Source organism: Bubalus kerabau, chromosome 1, assembly GCF_029407905.1.
Source record: "Bubalus kerabau isolate K-KA32 ecotype Philippines breed swamp buffalo chromosome 1, PCC_UOA_SB_1v2, whole genome shotgun sequence".
NCBI lineage: Eukaryota > Metazoa > Chordata > Mammalia > Artiodactyla > Bovidae > Bubalus > Bubalus kerabau.
The window spans coordinates 182,695,366-182,719,773 of NC_073624.1; the positions used below are offsets into that span (position 1 = coordinate 182,695,366).

The 24,408-nt window shown below is 42.2% G+C and overlaps 1 protein-coding gene and 1 pseudogene across 1 annotated transcript; one reads left to right on the plus strand and one right to left on the minus strand.

Annotated features, from left to right (window-relative positions):
• Nucleotides 1-2,861: 2,861 nt before the first annotated feature.
• On the plus strand, nt 2,862-3,860 carry LOC129623550 (olfactory receptor 18-like). The gene has a single exon (XM_055541181.1). The coding sequence runs from the start codon at nt 3,024-3,026 to the stop codon at nt 3,858-3,860; it is 837 nt and encodes a 278-aa protein (XP_055397156.1). The 5' UTR covers nt 2,862-3,023.
• Nucleotides 3,861-8,392: 4,532 nt separating this feature from the next.
• Nucleotides 8,393-10,563, minus strand: LOC129642033 (polyadenylate-binding protein 4-like; annotated as a pseudogene).
• Nucleotides 10,564-24,408: the final 13,845 nt, after the last annotated feature.

The following is a 24,408-nucleotide window of genomic DNA, read 5'->3' on the forward strand; positions in this document are numbered from 1 at the left end:
CATCCTTTGTAGGAACCTGCATCAGAAGGTCCAGCCTGAGTCTGTCTTCCTGCCCATCCTGAGGAGGGACCCTGAGGCTGAATCACACACCAGGCAAGAGAGTCTGTGCTTCTTGGTCATGCTCCAGCAGAGATGCAGTCCAGCCCAGTAAGTGCTGAGGGAGACAGTGAAAGTGAAGGGAGTCTGGGAGCATGATTTTTTCCACAAGACAAACATGACAGTTGGGATATACAGACGGGAATGAATTGATTCTTGTTGTTCAGTATATCAGTTGTGTTGGATTCTTTTTGACCCCATGGACTCCAGCACACCAGGCTTCCCTGTCCTTCACCATCCCCTAGAGCTTGCTCAAACTCATGTCCCTTGTGTAAATGATGCCATCCAGCCATCTCTGCACAGATTGTCCAACCATCTCTCCATCCTCTGTTGTCCCCTTCTCCTCCTGCTTTCAATCTTTCCCAGCATCAGGGTGTTTCTAATAAGTCAGCTATTTGAATCAGGTGGCCAAAGTATTGACAGTTCAGCTTCAGCATCAATGACTATTGACTAATGACTATTGAGGACTATTCAGGACTGATTTCCTTTAGGATTGACTGATTTGCTCTCCTTGTTGTCGGTCCAAGGGGCTCTCAAGAATCTTCTCCAACACCACAGTTCAAAAGCGTTAATTCTTTGGTGCTCGGCCTTCTTAATGGTCCAATTCTCATGTCCATATATGACTACTGGAAAAACCACAGCTTTGACTATATGGACCTTTGTCAGCAAAGCAATGTCTCTTCTTTTTAATATGCAGTCTAGGTTTATCATATCTTTCCTTCCTAGGAGCAAGCATCTTTTAATTTCATGTCCACTGCAGTCACCGTCCACAATGATTTTAGAGCCCAAGAAAATAAAGTCTGTCACTGTTTCCATTGTTTTCCCATTCATTTGCCATGAAGCAACAGGATCAGATCCAATGATCTTAGTTTTTGCATGTTGAGTTTTAAGCCAGCTTTTTTATTCTCCTCTTTCACTTTCATCAAGATGCTTTTCAGTTAGTCTTCACTTGCTGTGTTTAGGATGGTGTCATCTGCATTCTGAGATATTGACATTTCTGTTGGAAGTCTTAATTCCAGCTTGTGCTTCATCCAGCCCCGCATTTTGGATGATGTTCAGGGTGAATATAAGTTAAATAAGCAGGGTGACAATATACAGCTTTGACATACTCCTTTCCCAATTTGGAACCAGTCCATTGTTCCATGTCCGGTTCTAACTGTTGCTTCTTGACCTGCATACAGGTTTCCCAGGAGGCAGCTAAGGTGATCTGGTATTCTCATCTCTAAGAAATTTCCAGTTTGCTGTGATCCACATAGTCAAAGGCTTTAGCATAGTCAATGAAGCAGAAGTAGATGTTTTTTGGTATTCCCTTCCTTTTTCTATATTCCAACAGACATTGACAATTTGATCTCTGGTTCCTCTTTTCTAATTGCCAGTCAAGGTTCTATGCATGAGACAGGGTGCTCGGGGCTGGTGCACTGGGATGACCCAGAGGGATGGGATGGGAAGGGAGGTGGGAGGGGGGTTCAGGATGGGGAACACATGTACACCCGTGGCGGATTCATGCCAATGTATGGCAAAACCAATACAAAATTGTAAAGCACTTAGCCTCCAATTAAAATAAATAAATTTATATTAAAAAGTAATAAATCCAGCTTGTACAAGTTCTTGGTTCATGTACTATTGAAGCCTAGCTTGTAGGATTTTGAGCATTGCCTTGCTAGCCTGTGAAATGAGTACACTTGTGTGGTAGTTTGAACATTCTTTGGCTTTTCACTTCTTTGGGATTATGTTTCCCTGATGGCTCAGATGGTACTGCCTACAATGCATGAGACTCAGGTTTGATCTCTGAGTTGGGAAGATCCCTGGATAAGGGAATTGCAGCCCACTCCAGTATTCTTGCCTGGAGAACGCCAAGGACAGAGGAGCCTGGCAGGCTACAGTTCATGGGGTCACTAAGAGTTGGACAAGACTGAGTAACTAACGCTTTTAACATTTCTTTGGGATTGGAATGAAAACTGACCTTTTCAGTCCTGTGGCTGAGCTTTCCAAATTTGCTGGCACATCGATTTCAGCACTTTAACAGCATCGTCTTTTAGGATTTGAAATAGCTAAGTTAGAATTTAAACACCTTCACTAACTTTTTCATAGTAATACTTCTTAAGGCCCACTTGACTTCACATTCCAGAACGTCTGGCTCGAGTTGAATGACTACACCATCGTGGTCATTTGGGTCATTAAGACTTTTTTGAACAGTTCTTCTGTGTATTCTTGCCACCTCTTCTTAATATCTTCTTCTTCTGTTAGGCCCATACAGTTTCTGTCCTGTACAGTTTCTGCTCACCTCTGCATGAAATGTTCCCTTGGCATCTATAATTCTTCTGAAGAGATCTCTAGTCCTTCCCATTCTATTGTTTTCCCCTATTTCTTTGCATTGTTCACTTAGGAAGGCTTTCTTATCTCTCCTTGCTATTCTTTGGAACTCTGCATTCAGAGGGCTGTTTATTCCTTATTTCCTTTGCCTTTTGCATCTCTACTTTTTTCAGGTATTTGTAAGGCCTCCTCAGACAACCATTTGCCTTTTTGCATTTCTTTTTCTTGGGAATGCTTTTGATCACTGCCTCCTCTACAATGTTACAAACCCCCATCCATAGTTCTTCAGGCACTCTGTCTATCAAACCTAATCCCTTGAATCTATTTGTCCCTTTCACTGTATAATCATAAGGGATTTGATTTAGGCCATACCTAAATGGCCTCATGGTTTTCCATACTTTCTTCGATTTAAGTCTGGATTTTTCAATGGCTACAGTGGTACATGCCATTTTCTTGTTATCTTTCTTCCAAACTCTTTTCTTTTTCAAAGGTGTCCAAGATACATACAACCACAGAATCTAACACAGAATCTAACCAGTGTTTCAGAATTCTTCCTCCTGGGCCTCTCAGATGATCCAGAACTGCAGCCTTTGCTCTGTGTCTTATTTCTGTCCATGTACCTGATCACCGTTCTGGGGAACCTACTCATCATCCAGGCCGTCACCTCTGACTCCCACCTCCACACCCCCATGTACTTCTTCCTCTCCAACCTGTCCTTGGCTGACATTGGTTTCATCTCCAGCACTGTCCCCAATATGATTGCAAACATCCAAACTCACAGCAGAGTCATCTCCTGTGAAGGCTGCCTGACTCAGATGTCTATTTTTATCCTTTTTGGAGGCATGGATTGTACGCTTCTGACTGCTATGGCCTATGACCGGTTTGTGGCCATCTGTCATCCACTGCACTACACAGCCATCATGAACCCATGCCTGTGCTGCTCCTTAGTTTTGGTGTCTTTTTTGGTTAGCCTTTTGGAGTCCCAGGTGCACAATTTGATTGTGTTACAACTTACCTGCTTCAAGGATGTGGAAATCTCCAACTTCTTCTGTGACCCTTCTCTGCTCCTCGACCTGGCCTGTTCTGACACTGTCACCAATAACATAGTCATGTATTTTGTTGGTACCATCTTCGGTTTTCTCCCTTTATCAGGAATCCTTTTCTCTTACTATAAAATTCTTTCTTCCATTCTGAGAATCCCGTCAACAGGTGGGAAATATAAAGCCTTCTCCACCTGTGGCTCCCACCTGGCAGTTGTTTGCTTATTTTATGGAACAGGCCTTGGGGTGTACCTCATCTCAGCCGTCTCACAATCTCCCAGGAAGGATGTGACAGCGTCAGTGGTGTACACTGTGGTCACCCCCATGTTGAACCCCTTCATCTACAGTCTTAGGAACAGAGACATCAAAAGGGCCATGTGGAAGTTACTCAGCAAAATAATCTCACCTTAGTACCTGTGCCACTCATTTGGAGTGTATAAGGTTGGAAAATGTAGCAAAATTAACATCTAGACCTAAAAATTCCACCTCTCTCAGGACATCACTTCTGTAGCCCTTATGGCTTCACATCTCTTCCTTAACAGCTTAATTATTTCTCCTTTTTAGGTCCTTATCTGACCATTTGAGAGTTCTATCATCCTTTGTATGTCATATTCAGTTTTGACTGAATATTGTTATATCTACAGAGATTTTATAGTTTATAATTGGTAGCCCAAGCATCCTCAAAACATAAATAATTCCCTTTCATTTATATATTACCATATGTAAAATAAATAGCAAGTGAGAATGTGCTATGTGACACAGGGAGCTCAACCCAGTGCTCTGTGGCAACCTAGAGGGGTAGAATGGGATGGAGATGGGATAGGGGCTCCAGAGGGAAGGGACATATGTATACCTATAGCTGATTCATGTTGACGAATGGCAGAAGCCAACACAATATTGTAAAGCAATTATCCTCTAAGGAAAAAAGGAAAAAGTATCTATGTCTAAGAGCCATAAGCAAGTAAAAATTAGCTTTCATATCTTTTTACATTGTTCTTCAGGTTTTAGTTCTCAACTTTGTAACTACCTTATGTATTATGGTATAGTAGCTAATAAAAATAAAATCTTTAAAAAATTTTTTCTTTTAATACATTGAAAGTTTACAATTCTTCCACAGCCCTTATGTAATTTCTATGTGCATGTGCCTAGTCGTTTCATTTGTGTATGATTCTTTGGGACCCCAAAGAGTATACTGTAGCCCACCAGGCTCCTCTGTCCATGGGGATTCTCCAGGAAAGAATACTGAAGTGGGTTGCCATGCCTTCCTCCATGGAACCCTCCCAACACAGCGATTGAACCCAGGTCTCCTGTACTGTAGGCAGATTCTTTACCATCTGAGCCACCAGGGAAGCCCATGTATTTTCCATAGTAAATTCTATTTTTCACATCTCTGCATGAAGTTATGTGTGAGGATACCTGTCACTGCTTCTCAACCTTGGCTTTTTTTTTTTTTTTAAACAAAACAAAAATGGCTTGTTTTATTTACAATACTCAATGCATTTTACAAATAACATATTTGCATTCCCTAAGTCTGTTGGAAGGTAATTCCAGTTTGTGCAATGAGTTTATAGGAAAGTCTTAAGACATCTATTAGACATCTCAAGCCTAAATTCTAAAATTTGAAAGACATTTCACACTATATTAAGAGGATTGTTTTTAAGAAAAATTAAACTCTGTAGTTAAATATTGCCCTTCAGTATCTTTAACCCAAGTACAAACTGGATTAGTCTCTGAAATAATACCAATAGATTCAGATGACTTATTTCCACTTCCCATCCAATAAAATGCATGCACAAATGAAACATGGTCAATTACATTAATGACATTTTATGTCAATACTTGTCTTTTGGACTCTCTCAACTGTTGTTTTGCTCAATGTAGGGTACAGAGAGGTAGGATTCCAGTCTGGGGAAGTCCTAACCCATTACTCCCTGCTCCAGGACAGGAAGGATTTTCACTAAGTATGGGGAGACAGGTCAGGATGAAGGTGAGTTTTATTTAAATAGTTTCTCTAGGAGGCTTTGTTTATTAATCAGAACAAGGATCCCCTTCAGGCCTGATGAAAGTTTTAAAGGGGTCACTTATGTCCCTACTAGTGGCTGGGGGAACATCTAATCCAAGCCTCCAAAGGACAACAATTCTCCTCTCTTCCCTTCCTCCCTGGATTTTAATGTCTTTTGAGTTGATGCTGGAAAACAATTCCTCTGGTTCAGATGCCAGAAACTGCTTTCATGTCATAAACATTTATGGAACAAGTGGAGAGTGATGAACAATGAATGATATTTTAACTGTGCAACAGTCTGCACCTCATGCATGTGTAAGAGAATAAACTGATAGTAATTTTAACACTCATAGCTGCCATCTCTTGAAATATAAAAGCCCATGAACTGATGGGACCAGATGCCATGATATTAGTTTTCTGAATGTTGAGCTTTAAGCCAACTTTTTCACTCTCCTCTTTCACTTTCATCAAGAGGCTCTTTAGTTCTTCTTCACTTTCTGTCATAAGTGTGGTGTCATCTGCATATCTGAGGTTATTGATATTTCTCCCAGCAATCTTGATTCCAGCTTGTGCTTCATCCAGCCCAGCATTTCTTTGGATTAAGGGGCTTGAAATCACTGCTCTATTCTTCATCTTGTCATCATCTTACATACTTTCAATAGTGGTCAGTAAAACCTCTGTGTCCTTAAAGCTCAACTGGTCTGGTCATACTCTTCAAGCCCTTGGGGTAGTAACTTCATCCTTCACTTAGGGTTGCTGTGTTAGCTTTGTTCTTTTTGCCTTTCAGTCCTTCAGTAACTCTTTAACCAACTCATTTTATTACATTTTTTCACTCAAAGGACTAATTGCATTATTCCTGGCAGAGGGCTACTCAGCCACATTAAATAACTAAATAATGCCATTTTCAGCAATGTGGGTGGACCTAGAGATTGTCACACTGGGTAAAGTATGTCAGAGAAAGACAAATGTCATATGATATTGCTTATACATGGAATTTTTTAAAGTAGTGCAAATAAACCTATCTACAAAACAGAAATAGCAGAGTTCAGAAGGGAGGGAACACTTGAATGCCAATGGCCAGTTCATGTTGATGCATGTCAAAGGCCATCACAATATTGTAAAATAATTATCCTCCAATTAAATTAGCTTAAAAAAGAAAAGAAAAGGTTAAGACTCACAGAATATAGGTTGGGGTTTGAAAAGTACTACGAACAACAAAGGGAGAAAAAGTGAGGATAGAGATTTCTCAGTTTCACGTGACATGATGAAAAGATTACTATTTCCTGAAAAGAAGCACATCATGTGAGGAGAAATTGAGAAAACCTAATCACTAAGTTTATTACATACACACAAATATCTGTGTTTTTCATACACCATGTCCTGTACCCACATCTTTGGCAGCAACTCTGATAGTGTATCCCCTGTACACTACATGCCATGAGTTCAAGTTAATATTATTTTTGCTACTGTCTGAATATTTTAAACAATCCTAGCAATCACTTCCACGTTGTCTAATCCACCTCTGCTCACATCAGTTCAGTTCATTCGCTCAGTCGTGTCCAGCTCTTTGCAACCCCATGGACTGCGGCACGCCAGGCCTCCCTGTCCATCACCAACCTAAGTTTACTCAAACTCATGTCCATTGAGTTGATGATGCCATCCAACCATCTCATCTTCAGTCACCCCTTCTCCTCCCACCTTCAATCTTTCCCAGCATCAGGGTCTTTCCCAATGAGTCAGTTCTTCGCATCAGGTGGCCAAAGTATTGGAGTTTCAGCTTCAACATCAGTCCTTGCAATGAATATTTAGAACTGATTTCCTTTAGGATGGACTGGTTGGATCTCCTTGCAGTCCAAGGGACTCTCAAGAGTCTTCTCCAACAGTTCAAAAGCATCAATTCCTCGGTGCTCAGCTTTCTTTATAGTCCAACTCTCACATCCATACATGACCACAGGAAAAACCATAGCCTTAACTAGACGGACCTTTGTTGGCAAAGTAATGTCTCTGCTTTTTAATATGCTGTCTAGGTTGGTCATAACTTTCCTTCCAAGGAGCAAGAGTCTTCTAATCTCATGGCTGCAGTCACCATCTGCAGTGATTTTGGAGCTCTAGAAAATAAAGTCTGTCACTGTTTCCATTGCTTCTTCATCTATTTGCAATGAAGTGATGGGACCGGATGCCATGATCTTAGTTTTCTGAAAAGGGGCTTCCCTGATAGCTCAGTTGGTACGTGGACAGGAAGAGGATAAAGAGAAAAGACTGAAGTTCTAGATCATCTGAGAGACCCAGGAGGAATAATTCTGAGACACTTGTTAGATTTACAGATCTGTGCTGCTTGGACACCTTTGGAAAAAGAGAGAGAGCTGGAAACAAAGGAAATAAGTAAATGGGCGTTGAGCACTGTGTCCATATTTTGGATTGAAGCAATTCATTTCTAAGATTGTACACCCCACTTCCTTCACCAGTATTTCTCACTGTAACAAATTCTGTCTGTTTAGAATTGTTCCCTCAGTGGTTTCTGTGTTATTCACCTGTATCTATACACTCTTACTTTATAAAACTTCACAGAAAAGTGTAAAGGAGCAAGAATGTTAGAGATAATACATCCATGATCTCAGTAAAATACCACCTACCTCTTTAGAGATAATATAGAATGAGAAATTCTCTTTCCCCTCAAAGAAAATATATGATTCAAAGTTAAAGAATTTAAGATATATATATTTATTTTATTCAAATACAATTCTAGATATTTCCTTCATTTAGAATATTTACAAACCTCTATGAAATGCAGGACTGTATAATCTGAATTTTAAATTAAAAATGAATGTTTCCAACCAGGACACACTCTAATATGACACTCAGAGTTTTATTTTTTTTTATTGAGATTTTTTTCTTTATTGAGAAACTTAAGACTTGGGTACATCAAATAAAACCAATTTCGGGGGTGGGGGGGGAAGCAAAACCCACAATAGAAAAAAAAGTTAACACTGTCTGGGCCACATCAGAACCCAGAGAATATATTCTTTAAATTGAAAAATTCTAGGTGCTTCATAATTGACCTTTTGATACAAAATGACCTATTAAATTTGCAATTGTGGTTCTTGGTGTTGAGGTCCATAGGACAAGCTAGGAAGTCTTCAAACCTTGAGCTGAATTCCATGAGGGTTTATTTGGCTTTTGAATCGGTTCGTCCTTGTCTAAGAGGTAGCAGCAGCAACAGCGCCCACCTTCTGAGCAGCTTCTTTCTTGGCATGATGAGCCTGAAGGACCGCCACAGCCTCATCCACCTTGGAGCAGAGAGACTCAGGGGACTCCAGCATGTGCAGCAGCTCTGAGTTGTCGATCTCCAGCAGCATCCCAGTTATCTTCCCAGCCAGGTTCGAGTGCATCGTCTGGATGAGTGGGAACAGACGTTCACCCAGCATCTGCTTCTGTTCCTGGGCGGGGGGGCTACAGCCAGCATGGAGGTGGTCAGTGGCTCCTGCCCCTGCACGTGGACCGCAGGCTGGGGTGCCTGCAGGGGCTGGATGGCTGGGTGAGGACTGCGGACGCTGGAGGCATATTTGTAAGGTGCAACAGCCCGAGGAGCAGCAGCAGCAGCAGCGGCACGGGTCGCTAAGTTCTGCACAGCTGTGGGAACACCTCCAGACTGGCAGCTGTCAGTCAGCCCTTGCTGGGCGGCACCAGCCCCGCCAAAGTCCATAGCCAAGCGGTCCGGGCACTCAGACCCGACTCTCTGAGCGGTGGTAGGGAGGTCGCGAGAGGCCGGAGCATTACCAGTTGGAGCCAGATGGCGAAGAGCTGGACGAGGCCCAGACTGGCGTATAGCACTTGGCATTCCTTGGAAGCCTTGAGGTCTCCCACCTTGCTGCCAGCGTGGATTAGGCCTCATCTGTGCTAACTGGTTAGGTGTGTAATATGGAGGTCTTCCCTGAGCCTGTGGAACTGCTGGCACAAAGTAGCCCCCAGCTGCAGGCTGGAACTGATTTAAGATGGCGTTGGCGGGCAGTGCCCTCATCCCGGCCACCCGCTGCATATATTAGTTGGTCAGGTGAGCCTTTCTCTCTTCCTTTCTCTGGGCCAGAGCGACATAAAGTGGCTTGGAGCCCAGGATGCGTCCATTCATCTCTGTGACTGCTTTGGTTGCATCTTCAGGGGATGAGAAGCAGACAAAGCCAAATCCTTTGCTTCTCCCATCCTCCAGCATCACCTTAGCACTGGTGATTGATCCAAAAGGAGAAAACTCTTTCCTTAACTTTTCGTCATCGATGGTGTCATCCAAGTTCTTAATGTAGAGATTCGCCCCCTGATAGCGACTAATCCTCTCCTGCTTCAGCTGTTCAAATTTTCGCTTTAACTCGGCCTGCCGCTCCACTGTCTTTTGTGCTTAGGGTCTTACCAAATTGGCTAAACAGCTCTTTCAGATTCTCATCATCAACCTCTTCCCCCAAAGTTTTTTATGTAAACATTGGTGAATTCCTTGGCTTTGGCTCCAAGTTCGGCTTCCCGCTCTTTTCGAGACTTGAATCTGCCCACAAACACTTTGCGGTCATTGAGGAGCATGCCGTTCATCTTCTCGATGGCCTTGTCGGCGGCCTCCTGGGTCTCGAAGTGGACAAAGGCATAACCCTTAGAGCCGTTCTCATCACACACCACTTTGCAGGACAGAATGTTCCCAAAAGCAGAAAAAGTATCATAAAGTGCCTTGTTATCTATAGATTTGTCCAGGTTCTTGATGAAGACGTTTCCCACACCAGATTTTCTCAGAGACGGATCCCTCTGAGACCACATGATCCGGATCGGCTTTCCCTTAATTACATCAAAGTTCATGGTGTCCAAGGCCCGCTCAGCGTCAGCTGGCTGCTGGAAGTTGACGTAGGCATAACCCAGGGAGCAGCGGGTGATCATATCGCGGCAGATCCGGATGGACAGCACAGGCCCCGCAGGACTGAACTTTTCGTACAGCATGGCCTCGGTGACGTCCGAGTGCAGGTCACCCACGTACAGGGAGACCATGGGGTAGCTGCTGGCCGCAGCGTTCATCTCCCCAGGCCCCACCACCCCGAGCCCCACCAGGAGGACTTCTTAAGAGGGACCGCACAGGACAAAGGGGGCTCCTCTCGGAGCCGTGGCCCACGCCGCGGCTCACAGGTGGCAGTGAAGCTCGGAGAAGCTGGGAGTCGGCTCCGAGGGCCGGAGAGGAGTTCGGTGACAGCTCGGATGAAACTGCCAAACCACAGACAAAAGGCTCTCAAAAACAATATGGCCCTCCCTGGGAGTTTTCAATTTTTCAGCTGTCCTGGTCTGAAGCTCCCAATTTCAAAAAAAAAAAAAAAAAGGAAAAAAATTAAAACGGGGACTCCCCTCCGAATGACAAAAAAATTTCCAGAGGCAACCCAGCGGTGCCCACGGCGGCCTCCGGGACGCGCGTTTCTCTATAAATGTAGGCCTCGGGCTCCCGGCGGTTTAAGATTACAGCAGCCCGGGGAAGAGGGAAACCAAATATTTGTCGGTGCCGACTCGGCAAGCCCCGGGCGGCCCGAGCGCGCAGCCGCCTCCCACGCCGGGCCGGCGAAGGGCAGCGCGGACACTTGGGGCGGGGAGGCCGGCGCGCGGGGGGCGAGGGCGGCGGGCACGGGGCTGCCACGCGGCGCAACCGGGCGGCGGCGCGTGGACGCGGGCGCGCAGGCGGCTCACCACCAGACCGACGGACGGGGACCGACAGACGCCCAGGTGCGGCGGGGGCGGTCAGGCGGGAAGCGTGCGAAAGTGACTTCCCCGCGGTTTCTCCGAAGAGGATTCGTTTTTTTCTTTTTCTTTCTCTTTCTTTTTTTTTAAATTTTAAAGCGTTTTAGGGTTGTTTTTTTTTTTTTTTTTCTTCTTCAGGCTACTAGGCCCGAAAGTGGTGGAGGCTGCGGCGACCCGGGGCGGAGAGAGCGACACTCAGAGTTTTAGATAATCCTTTGTTTCTTCTGTCTTCCTTACTTCATGAAATAAGTGATTACTCAAATATCAGGATTATCTTTTTTTAATATTCTTTATTTATTTACTTATTTGTGCCAGGTCTTAGTTGTGGGCACACAGGATCTTTGATCTCCCTTGCAGATAAGGGATCTTTATTTGGGGGATGTGGGATCTAGTTCCTGGAGCAGGGATTGAACCAGTGCGTCCTGCATTAAGATTGCAGAGTCTTAGCCACTGGAACACTAGGGAAGTCCCCAGGGTTGTTTTCCTAAAAGTCATTTAGTATAGACTTCATACCTTTGACTTTGAAGCTAAGTCACTTCAGTTGTGTCTGACTCTTTGTGACCCTATGGACTGTAGCCCACCAGGCTTCCCTGTCCATAGGATTCTCCAGGCAAGAGTACTGGAGTGGGTTGCCATGCTGCCCTCCAGGGGATCTTCCTGACCCAGGGATGGGACACATGTCTCTTATGCTTCCTGCGTTGGCAGGCAGGTTCTTTTACCACTAATGCCAGCTGGGAAACCCCATCTTTGACTTTGATGGGCTTCAGATTTTGATCAGCATGGTTTAACTAAGCACTCATGATCATACAGCATTGGTGACTACAAATGTGGTGTTAGTGTACAGAGCACTGTCAATTTTTACACAATAACAAAATTTAATAATCCTTCTTTAAGGTTTTAAATTATATATAGGATTATTTGTTTCACTACTGTCTCAGTTAAATGTTTGATGTGAGAAACCAATGTACTATTTTTGGACTTTATTCTGTGCTGGCGGATAATACAACTTCATTGTCTTTTCATCAGTTTACTGAAGTGATTGACAAAATTGCATATATTTGAGTGTTGCCACATGAAGATTTTCTAAAGGTGTACAAAGTGATAATTTAATACAGAGAGACCTTGGGGATGATTACAGTCAAGTTAATTAGCATACCTGTCACCTCACAGAGTTCCTATTTGTGTGTATAGAAACAGTTAAGTAGATCTCTCTTAGCAGATTTTAAGAAAACATCCAGAATTTTTAGCTGTTTTTTTTTAACTTATTCATCTATCAATAGACACTTACCTGTATTTTCACGATTTCAAATGACAGCACAATGACAAGGAAATGCACATAGCTCTTTGAGGTTCTGATTTATCTCGTTGGCATCTACCTTGAAGTGGGGTTGCTGGAGCCTATGGTAGATCTATTTCAATTAGTTTCAATTTTTAATTTTTAAGAAATCTCCATTCTGTTTTCTGTTACGACTGTACCAATATTCATTATCACTGATCAGGTATAAGTTTTCCCTTACTTCCACATCCTCACCAACATTTGTTTTCTTTTAAGCTTTTTCTTTAAAAAGTCATCCAAAGAGATGTGAGTTGAACTTTAATTTGGCTATGGACTTGCATTTGCAATATTAACTCCTGTTGTCTGCCTTTTGGTATACCTGATGGTCTGGTTCTCCTGATCATAAACCCACCTATTTGCAGATGAGGAGTTCAGCACCAAGGAAGGTCCCACAGTGAGGTCAGGACCCAGCCTTCTTAGATCGAGTTAACAGATTTTCATCTGAACCCTTCCTGGTAAAGGAATCACAATTCTCTAATTCTGCTGCCTGAAAGTAACTCAGCTTCATTATTTTAGCAGGTCACATTCTGACAGAATGTGGTCTGCTGGAGAAGGGAATGGCAAACCACTTCAGTATTCTTGCCTTGAGAATCCCATGAACAGTATGAAAAGGCAAAATGATAGGATACTGAAAGAGAAACTCCCCAGGTCAGTAGGCGCCCAATATGCTTCTGGAGATTAGTAGAGAAATAACTCCAGAAAGAATGAAAGGATGGAGCCAAAGCAAAAACAATACCCAGCTGTGGATGTGACTGGTGATAGAAGCAAGGTCTGATGCTGTAAAGAGCAATATTGCATAGGAACCTGGAATGTCAGGTCCATGAATCAAGGCAAATTGGAAGTGGTCAAACGAGATGGCAAGAGTGAATGTCGACATTCTAAGAATCAGTGAACTGAAATGGACTGGAATGGGTGAGTTTAACTCAGATGACCATTATATCTACTACTGCGGGCAGGAATCCCTCAGAAGAAATGGAGTAGCCATCATGGTCAACAAAAGAGTCAGAAATGCAGTATATGGATGGAATCTCAAAAATGACAGAATGATCTCTGTTCATTTCCAAGGCAAACCATTCAATATCACAGTGATCCAAGTCTATGCCCCAACCAGTAACGCTGAAGAAGCTGAGGTTGAACAGTTCTATGAAGACCTACAAGACCTTTTAAAACTAACACCCAAAAAAGATGTCCTTTTCATTATAGGGTACTCGAATGCAAAAGTAGGAAGCTAAGAAACACCTGGAGTAACAGGCAAATTTGGCCTTGGAATACAGAATGAAGCAGGGCAAAGACTAATAGAGTTTTGCCAAGAAAATGCACTGGTCACAGCAAACGCCCTCTTCCAACAACACAAGAGAAGACTCTACACATGGACATCACCAGATGGTCAACACCAAAATCAGATTGATTATATTCTTTGCAGTCAAAGATGGAGAAGCTCTATACAGTCAGCAAAAACAAGACCAGGAGCTGACTGTGGCTCAGACCATGAACTCCTTATTGCCAAATTCAGACTTAAATTGAAGAAAGTAGGGGAAACCACTAGACCATTCAGGTATGACCTAAATCAAATCCCTGATGATTATACAGTGGAAGTGAGAAATAGATTTAAGGGCCTAGGTCTGATAGACAGAGTGCCTGATGAACTATGGAAGGAGGTTCATGACATTGTACAGGAGACAGGGATCAAGATCATCCCCATGGACAAGAAATGCAAAAAAGCAAAACGGCTGTCTGGGGAGGCATTACAAATAGCTGTGAAAAGAAGAGAAGCGAAAAGCAAAGGAGAAAAGGAAAGATATAAGCATCTGAATGCAGAGTTCCGAAGAATAGCAAGGAGAGATAAGAAAGCCTTCCTGAGATCAATGCAAAGAAATAGAGGAAAACAACAGAATGGGAAAGACTAGAGATCTCTCCAAGAAAATCAGAGATTCCAAAGGAACATTTCATGCAAAGATGGGCTCGATAAAGGACAGAAATGGTATGGACCTAACAGAAGCAGAAGATATTAAGAAGAGGTGGCAAGAATACACAGAAGAACTGTACAAAAAAGATCTTCACGACCCAGATAATCATGATGGTGTGATCACTCACCTAGAGCCAGACATCCTGGAATGTGAAGTCAAGTGGGCCTTAGAAAGCATCACTACGAACAAAGCTAGTGGAGGTGATGGAATTCCAGTGGAGCTATTCCAAATCCTGAAGGATGACACTGTGAAAGTGCTGCACTCAATATGCCGGCAAATTTGGAAAACTCAGCAGTGGCCACAGGACTGGAAAAGGTCAGTTTTCATTCCAGTCCCAAGGAAAGGCAATGCCAAAGAATGCTCAAACTACCACACAATTGCACTCATCTCACATGCTAGTAAAGTAATGCTCAAAATTCTCCAAGCCAGGCTTCAGCAATATGTGAACCGTGAACTTCCTGATATTCAAGCTGGTTTTAGAAAAGGCAGAGGAACCAGAGATCAAATTGCCAACATCCGCTGCATCATGGAAAAAGCAAGAGAGTTCCAGAAAAACATCTATTTCTGCTTTATTGACTATGCCAAAGCCTTTGACTGTGTGGATCACAATAAACTGTGGAAAATTCTGAAAGAGATGGGAATACCAGACCACCTGATCTGCCTCTTGAGAAATTTGTATGCAGGTCAGGAAGCAACAGTTAGAACTGGCCATGGAACAACAGACTGGTTCCAAATAGGAAAAGGAGTTCGTCAAGGCTGTATATTGTCATCCTGTTTATTTAACTTATATGCAGAGTACATCATGAGAAACGCTGGACTGGAAGAAACACAACTGGAATCAAGATTGCCAGGAGAAATATCAATAACCTCAGATATGCAGATGACACCATCCTTATGGCAGAAAGTGAAGAGGAGCTAAAAAGCCTCTTGATGAAAGTGAAAGTGGAATTTTTAATAGTTTTTCTCCTGTAATTGAGATCTAATCTTACTGCATTGTGGTCAGAAAAGATGCTTGGAATGATTTCAATTTTTTTGAATTTACCAAGGTTAGATTTATGGCCCAGGATGTGATCCATCCTGGAGAAGGTTCCGTGTGCACTTGAGAAAAAGGTGAAATTCATTGTTTTGGGATGAAATGTCCTATAGATATCAATTAGGTCTAACTGGTGTATTGTATCATTTAAAGTTTGTGTTTCCTTGTTAATTTTCTGTTTAGTTGATCTATCCATAGGTGTGAGTGGGGTATTAAAGTCTCCCACTATTATTGTGTTGTTGTTAATTTCTCCTTTCATACTTGTTAGCATTTGTCTTACATATTGCAGTGCTCCCGTGTTGGGTGCATATATATTTATAATTGTTATATCTTCTTCTTGGATTGATCCTTTGATCATTATGTAGTGACCGCCTTTGTCTCTTTTCACAGCCTTTGTTTTAAAGTCTATTTTATCTGATATGAGTATTGCTACTGCTGCTTTCTTTTGGTCCCTATTTGTATGGAAAATCTTTTTCCAGCCCTTCACTTTCAGTCTGTATGTGTCCCCTGTCTTGCAGACAACATATGTAGGGGTCTTGCTTTTGTATCCATTTGTATCCATTCAGCCAGTCTTTGTCTTTTGGTTGGGGCATTCAACCCATTTATGTTTAAGGTAATTATTGATAAGTATGATCCCGTTGCCATTTACTTTATTGTTTTGGGTTCGAATTTATACACCCTTTTTGTGTTTCCTGTCTAGAGAGTATCCTTTAGTATTTGTTGGAGAGCTGGTTTGGTGGTGCTGAATTCTCTCAGCTTTTGCTTGTTTGTAAAGCTTTTGATTTCTCTTTCATATTTGAATGAGATCCTTGCTGGGCACAATAATCTGGGCTGTAGATCACACCAGTCAGAATGGCTGTGATCCAAAAGTCTACAAGCAATAAATGCTGGAGAGGGTGTGGAGAAAAGGGAACCCTCTTACACTGTTGGTGGGAATGCAAACTAGTACAGCCACTATGGAGAACAGTGTGGAGATTCCTTAAAAAACTGGAAATAGAACTGCCTTATGACCCAGCAATCCCACTGCTGGGCATACACCCTGAGGAAACCAGAATTGAAAGAGACACGTGTACCCCAATGTTCATCGCAGCACTGTTTATAATAGCCAGGACATGGAAGCAACCTAGATGTCCATCAGCAGACGAATGGATAAGAAAGCTGTGGTACATATACACAATGGAGTATTACTCAGCCATTAAAAAGAATACATTTGAATCAGTTCTAATGAGATGGATGAAACTGGAGCCTATTATACAGAGTGAAGTAAGCCAGAAAGAAAAACACCAATACAGTATACTAACGCATATATATGGAATTTAGAAAGATGGTAACAATAACCTTGTATACGAGACAGCAAAAGAGACACTGATGTATAGAACAGTCTTTTGGACTCTGTGGGAGAGGGAGAGGGTGGGATGATTTGGCAGAATGGCATTGAAATATGTATAATATCATATATGAAATGAGTCACCAGTCCAGGTTCGATGCATGATACTGGATGCTTGGGGCTGGTGCACTGGGACGACCCAGAGGGATGGTGTGGGGAGGGAGGAGGGAGGAGGGTTCAGGATGGGGAACACATGTATACCTGTGGTGAATTCATTTCGATATTTGGCAAAACCAATACAATATTGTAAAGTTTAAAAATAAAATAAAATTTAAAAAAAAAAGAAAAACACCAATACAGTATACTAACACATATACATGGAATTTAGAAAGATGGTAACAATAACCTTGTATACGAGACAGCAAAAGAAACACTGATTTATAGAATAGTCTTTTGGACTCTGTGGGAGAGGGAGAGGGTGGGATGATTTGGGAGAATAGCACTGAAATATGTATAATATCATATATGAAACGGTTGCCAGTCCAGGTTCGATGCGCGATACTGGATGCTTGGGGCTGGTGCAATGGGACGACTCAGAGGGATGGTATGGGGAGGGGGGAGGGAGGAGGGTTCAGGATGGGGAACACATGTATACCTGTGGTGGATTCATTTCGATATATGGCAAAACCAATACAATATTGTAAAGTTAAAAAATAAACTAAAATTTAAAAAAATTAAATTATATTAAAAAAGAAAGAAAGTGGAGCGTGAAAAAGTTGGCTTAAAGCTCAACATTCAGAAAACGAAGATCATGGCATCCGGTCCCATCACTTCATGGGAAATAGATGGGGAAACAGTGGAAACAGTGTCAGACTTTATTTTTCTGGGCTCCAAAATCACTACAGATGGTGACCGCAGCCATGAAATTAAAAGATGCTTACTCCTTGGAAGGAAAGTTATGACCAACCTAGATAGCATATTCAAAAGCAGAGACATTACTTTGCCAACAAAAGTCCGTCTAGTCAAGGCTATGGTTTTTCCTGTGGTCATGTACAGATATGAGAGTTGGACTGTGAAGAAGGCTGAGCGCTGAAGAACTGATGCTTTTGAACTGTTGGAGAAGTGTTGGAAAAGACTCTTGAGAGTCCCTTGGACTGCAAGGAGATCCAACCAGTCCATTCTGAAGGAGATCAGTCCTGGGATTTCTTTGGAAGGAATGATGCTGAAGCTGAAACTCCAGTACTTTGGCCACCTCATGCAAAGAGTTGACTCATTGGAAAAGACTCTGATGCTGCGAGGGATTGGGGGCAGGAGAAGGGGATGACAGAGGATGAGATGGCTTGATGGCATCACTGACTCAATGGACGTGAGTCTGAGTGAACTCCGGGAGTTGGTGATGGGCAGGGAGGCCTGGCGTGCTGCGAATCATGGGGTCGCAAAGAGTCGGACACGGCTGAGCAACTGATCTGATCTGATCTGATCTGATTCTGATTTAACTGAGAAAAATTTCTAAATAGTATAATGTAAACACCTCTGGGCTATTTTCTGATCTAAAATTGTGATAATAATTGAATCTTCCTAATAGGATTATTGAAAGAAAGTCTTAAAAATCATTTATACTTCTTAAACAAGTGGTTTTCAGTTCCAGTTGGTCAATAATTTATGTGTTGTTTTTGTTATTGTTCAGTCACTAAGCCAGCCCCCACTCTTTGCAACCCCATGGACTGTAGCCTGCAAGGCTTCTTAGTCCATGGGGTTTTCCAGGCAATAATACTGGAGTGGGTTGCCTTTTCCTTCTCCAAATTTATGTGTGCCTTTTTAAAAATACTCAGTTACCCCAGCCTCAGCGTAGAACCAATTTCAGGATCTACTTGTGAGTTAACCGGTCACCCTAATGTGAAGCTGGGCTTGATAAACACTGTCAAAGATCATAGCCCAACACTTAGTAAAAGCTCCATTAGTATTATGAATTAATGCTATCATCAATAACCCCTACCTATTTTTAAAATACAAACATTGAATAATATTTGATTCAGATTTCATATTTCATAGAGACTAGAAAATTTAACAATAAAATTTAACTTTTCTTGGAATCTGAGCTCCATCTCTTTCTTGAGCATACACGTCCCCAAAAGTAACCAGTGTCATGGAGTTGATGGGTATGTTTCCTTGTCAAAGTTTTCATATCAGTATTCATTTATGTATCCATAACTAGCTTTTATAAAATTTTCTCTAAACAGAATATTGTCTATATTGCCCCTGAAATAGACTTGTTTACCACAAAATTATGGTCAAGTCTCTTGGCAAAGAACATTTAACTACTTCAAACGTTTTCCTGACACACCTTATTACATAAGAAAAGACAACATTTGCACCAGTTCATAAATTTACATTTATAAAAGTACTGTAAATTGGATAAATTTAAAATGTATCTTTCATATGTATTTTAAATGCAATAATATATACTTTCAGTTCAGTTCAGTTCAGTTGCTCAGTCTTGTCCGACTCTTTGCAACCCCATGAATCACAGCACGCCAGGCCTCTCTGTGCATCACCAACTCCCGGAGTTCACTCAGACTCACGTCCATCGAGTCAGTGATGCTATCCAGCCATCTCATCCTCTGTCGTCCCATTCTACTCCTGCCCCCAATCCCTCCCAGCATCAGAGTCTTTTCCAGTGAGTCAACTCTTAGCATGAGGTGGCCAAAGTACTGGAGTTTCAACTTTATCATCATTCCTTCCAAAGAAATCCCAGGACTGATCTCCTTCAGAATGGACTGGTTGGATCTCCTTGCAGTCCAAGGGACTCTCAAGAGTCTTCTCCAACACCACAGTTCAGAAGCATCAGTTCTTTGGTGCTCAGCTTTCTTCACAGTTCAACTCTCACATCCATACATGTCCACTGGAAAAACCATAGCCTTGACTAGACGGACATTTGTTGGCAAAGTAATGTCTCTGCTTTTGAATATACTATCTAGGTTGGCCATAACTTTATTTCCAAGGAGTAAGCATCTTTTAATTTCATGGTTGCAATCACCATCTGTAGTGATTTTGGAGCCCAAAAAAATGAAGTCTGAAACTGTTTCCACTCTTTCCCCATCTATTTCCCATGAAGTGATGGGACCAGATGCCATGATCTTAGTTTACTGAATGTTGAGCTTTAAGCCAACTTTTTCACTCTCCACTTTCACTTTCATCAAGAGGCTTTTGAGTTCCTCTTCACTTTCTGCCATAAGGGTGGTGTCATCTGCATATCTGAGGTTATTGATATTTCTCCTGGCAATCTTGATTCCAGCTTGTGCTTCTTCCAGCCCAGCATTTCTCATGATGTACTCTGCATAGACGTTAAATAAGCAGGGTGACAATATACAGCCTTGATGTACTCCTTTTCCTATTTGGAACCAGTTTGTTGTTCCATGTCCAGTTCTAACTGTTGCTTCCTGACCTGCATATAGGTTTCTCAAGAGGCAGGTCAGGTGGTCTGGTATTCCCATCTCTTTCAGAATTTTCCACAGTTTATTGTGATCCACACAGTCAAAGGCTTTGGCATAGTCAATAAAGCAGAAATAGATGTTTTTCTGGAACTCCCTTGCTTTTTCCATGATCCAGCGGATGTTGGCAATTTGATCTCTGGTTCCTCTGCCTTTTCTAAAACCAGCTTGAACATCAAGAAGTTCACGGTTCACGTATTGCTGAAGCCTGGCTTGGAGAATTTTCAGCATTACTTTACTAGCATGTGAGATGAGTGCAATTGTGCGGTAGTTTGAGCCTTTCTTTGGGACTGGAATGAAAACTGACCATTTCCAGTCCTGTGGCCACTGCTGAGGTTTCCAAATTTGCTGGCATAGTGAGTGCAGCACTTTCACGGCATCATCTTTCAGGATTTGAAATAGCTCAACTGGAATTCCATCACCTCCACTAGCTTTGTTTGTAGTGATGCTTTCTAAGGCCCACTTGACTTCACATTCCAGGATGTCTGGCTCTAGGTGAGTGATCACACCATCGTGATTATCTGGGTAGTGAAGATCTTTTTTGTACAGTTCTGTGTATTCCTGCCTCCTTTTCTTAATATCTTCTTCTTCTGTTAGGTCCATACCATTTCTGTCCTTTATCGAGCCCATCTTTGCATGAAATGTTCCCTTGGTATCTCTAATTTTCTTGAAGAGATCTCTAGTCTTTCCCATTCTGTTGTTTTTCTCTATTTCTTTGCATTGATCGCTGAGGAAGGCTTTCTTATCTCTCCTTGCTATTCTTTGGAACTCTGCATTCAGATGCTTGTATCTTTCCTTTTCTCCTTTGCTTTTCGCTTCTCTTCTTTTCACAGCTATTTGTAAGGCTTCCGCAGACAGCCGTTTTGCTTTTTTGCATTTCTTTTCCATGGGGATGGTCTTGATCCCTGTCTCCTGTACAATGTCACAAACCTCCATCCATAGTTCATCAGGCACTCTATCTATCAGATCTAGCCCCTTAAATCTATTTCTCACTTCCACTGTATAATCATAAAGGGATTTAATTTAGGTCATACTTAAATGGTCTAGTGGTTTTCCCCACTTTCTTCAACTGAATTTGGCAAGAAGGAGTTCATGATCTGAGCCACACTCAGCTCCTGGTCTTGTTTTTGCTGACTGTATAGAGCTTCTCCCTCTTTGGCTGCAAAGAATATAAACAATCTGATTTTGGTGTTGCCCATCTGGTGATGTCCATGTGTAGAGTCTTCTTTTGTGTTGTTGGAAGAGGGTGTTTGCTATGACCAGTGCGTTCTCTTGGCAAAACTCTATTAGTCTTTGCCCTGCTTCATTCCATATTCAAAGGCCAAATGCTGTTATGGTTTATATATTAAATAAATATTTAACTTACATTATATATATTATATTTTTATTCATATCAGTTTCTGCTTACAACAATCCTATGAAAATTCTTGTCCCACTCTCTGTATTACACAAATGGGAATTTGCATATAATATGTGAGTGGGAATTGTTGTTCGAGTTCTAACAATTAGTTTCACTAATTAATATTAGTGTTAGCTTATATTTGTATCAGGGCTTTCCTGGTGGCTCAGATGGTAAAAGAATCTACCTGCAATGTGAGAGACCTGTGTTCGACCCCTGGGTTGGGAAGATACCCTGGAGAAGAGCATGGTAACCCACTCCAGTTTTCTTGCCCGAAGAATCCCATGGAATAGGAGCCTGGCAGGCTACAATTCATGGAGTTCCAAAGGGTCGGACACAACTAAGCAACTAAGTAAAGCAGCACAGCATATTTGTTTTAATACAAAAATCATTTCTGTCAACTGCATCCTGTTTTATTAAGTACAATTTTAAAAAATCCTTGATGTCTGTCTGATTTTAATTTCATAGTAGCTTCACATGGCATTTTTCTCTTGTATAGGAAATATTATCAAACTTAGATTCAAAACTGGACTGCAAAATGCATGACTATGCAATCAGTTCAGTTCAGTCACACAGTCTTTTCTGACACTTTGCAACCTCAAGGACTGCAGCACACCAAGCTTTCCTGTTCATTACCAACACCTGGAGCCTGCTCAAACTCATGTCCATCGAGTCCGTGATGCCATCCAACCATCTCAATCCTCCGTTGTCCCCTTCTCCTCCTGCCTTCAATCTTTCCTAGCATCAGGGTCTTTTCCAATGAGTCAGTTCTTCTTTACATCAGGTGGCGAAAGTATTGGAGTTTCAGCTTCAGCATCAGTTCTTCCACGGAATATTCAGGACTGATTTCCTTTAGGATTGACTAGTTGGATATCCTTGCAATCCAAAGGACTCTCAAGAGTCCTCCCCAATACCGCAGTTCAAAAGCATCAATTCTTCAGTACACAGCTTTCTTTATGGCCCAGCTCTCACATCCAACATGACTACTGGAAAAACCATAGCTTTGACTAGATGGACCTTTGTGACTAAATGGACTGAGTGACTAAGCACAGCACAGTACCCCTCCCAGTTCCTCAGCAATCACTGTGGGAGGTGGCGTATCACAGTTATGGGAGCCCTCATTCACATTTGTGAGGTTCCCTGGTGGTCTAGTGCTAGGATTTGGCACTTTCACCACCACAGCCCGAGTTCAATTCCTGGTCTGGGAAGCCTTTTTTGGGCATCCCAGGTGGCTCAGTGGTAAAGAATTCACCTACCAGTGCAGGAGCCACAGAAGACATAGGTTCAATCCCTCAGTCATGAAGAACCCCTGGAGAAGGAAATGGCAACCCACTCCAGTATTCTTGCCTGGGAAATCGCATGAACAGAGGGACCTGGCAGGCTACACTCCATGAGGTTGCAAAGAGTCAGACACAATTTACAGACTAAACAACATTCATATTTGGGGGACCGAAATCACTGATGGCTGTGACATTTCTTATTTATTGATATGGCAGGAGATATTTTCATTATACATGGGGAAGCCTATTTCTTATTCAATATATTTCATTGAATGTTTGTGCTTAGTCACTCAGTCATGTCCAACTCTTTGCAACCCCGTGGACTACAGCCCACCAGGCTCCTTTGTCCTTGGGGATTCTCCAGGCAAGAATACTGGAGTAGGTTGCCACGCTCTTCTCCAGGGGATCTTTCTGACCCAGGGATCAAATCCACGTCTCCCACATTTCAGGTGGATTCTTTACCATCTGAGCCACCAGAGAAGCCCATTTTTCTGTGATCATAGATTGTCATCACAAAAGTTCCTTGCTGTCCTAACATTCTTCAGACCACTGTAATGAAAAAGGTAAGTAACATAGAAACCAGTGGGAAAAAACAGTATAAAAACAAAGATGAACAAACAAAAAAACTGGATTTGAGACACTCAGAAATATTGCTGAAGGTACCAGGGCCTATGACCCCAATACTCAGCTATAAAATGGGACACATTGTTAGGGTCCAGAAGGGGCTGATAGGGTATTGTTTAAAAATGGCCCATTGTGGTGACCTGGCAAGCAAAGGATGAAGTCACAGTGGCTACATTGCCTTGGTGACACCCTCTTTTTTCCTTAAGACAAGATCCTGTTTTTCCCTGCTGGTGCCAGTTTCTCAAGACTACATGACCACCCAACCATAAGACCCCTCTGACTACGTGAACACAAGACCCCAGCTGCATGCTAAAGATAAACTAAGGACCCCCTCCCTTCAGGGCACAATTTCCTATCGATAGGGTATAAGTTGGCTGTAAAGGGAGAGCACTGGTTTCTCTCTAAAGCCAGTCACTTTCTTTATTCCTATAATAAATCTCTTTCTGCCTAAATACCCAGCTAGCTCTCTTTTGATCTGACTCACCTTACACATTTGGGTCAGTTCTAATGACGTTGATGAACCTGAAGTCTATCATACAGAGTTAAAGCAAGAGAAAGACAAATACTGTATATTAATGCATCTATATGAAATTTAGAAAGATGGTACTGATGATTCTACATGAAAGTCAGCAAAGGAGACACAAATATAAAGAACAGACTTTTGGATCAAATGTGAATATTTTGTTTGTGAATTGCTAGAATCCAAAATATGGACACAGTGTTGCATGCCCATTTGTTTGTTTCCTTTCTTT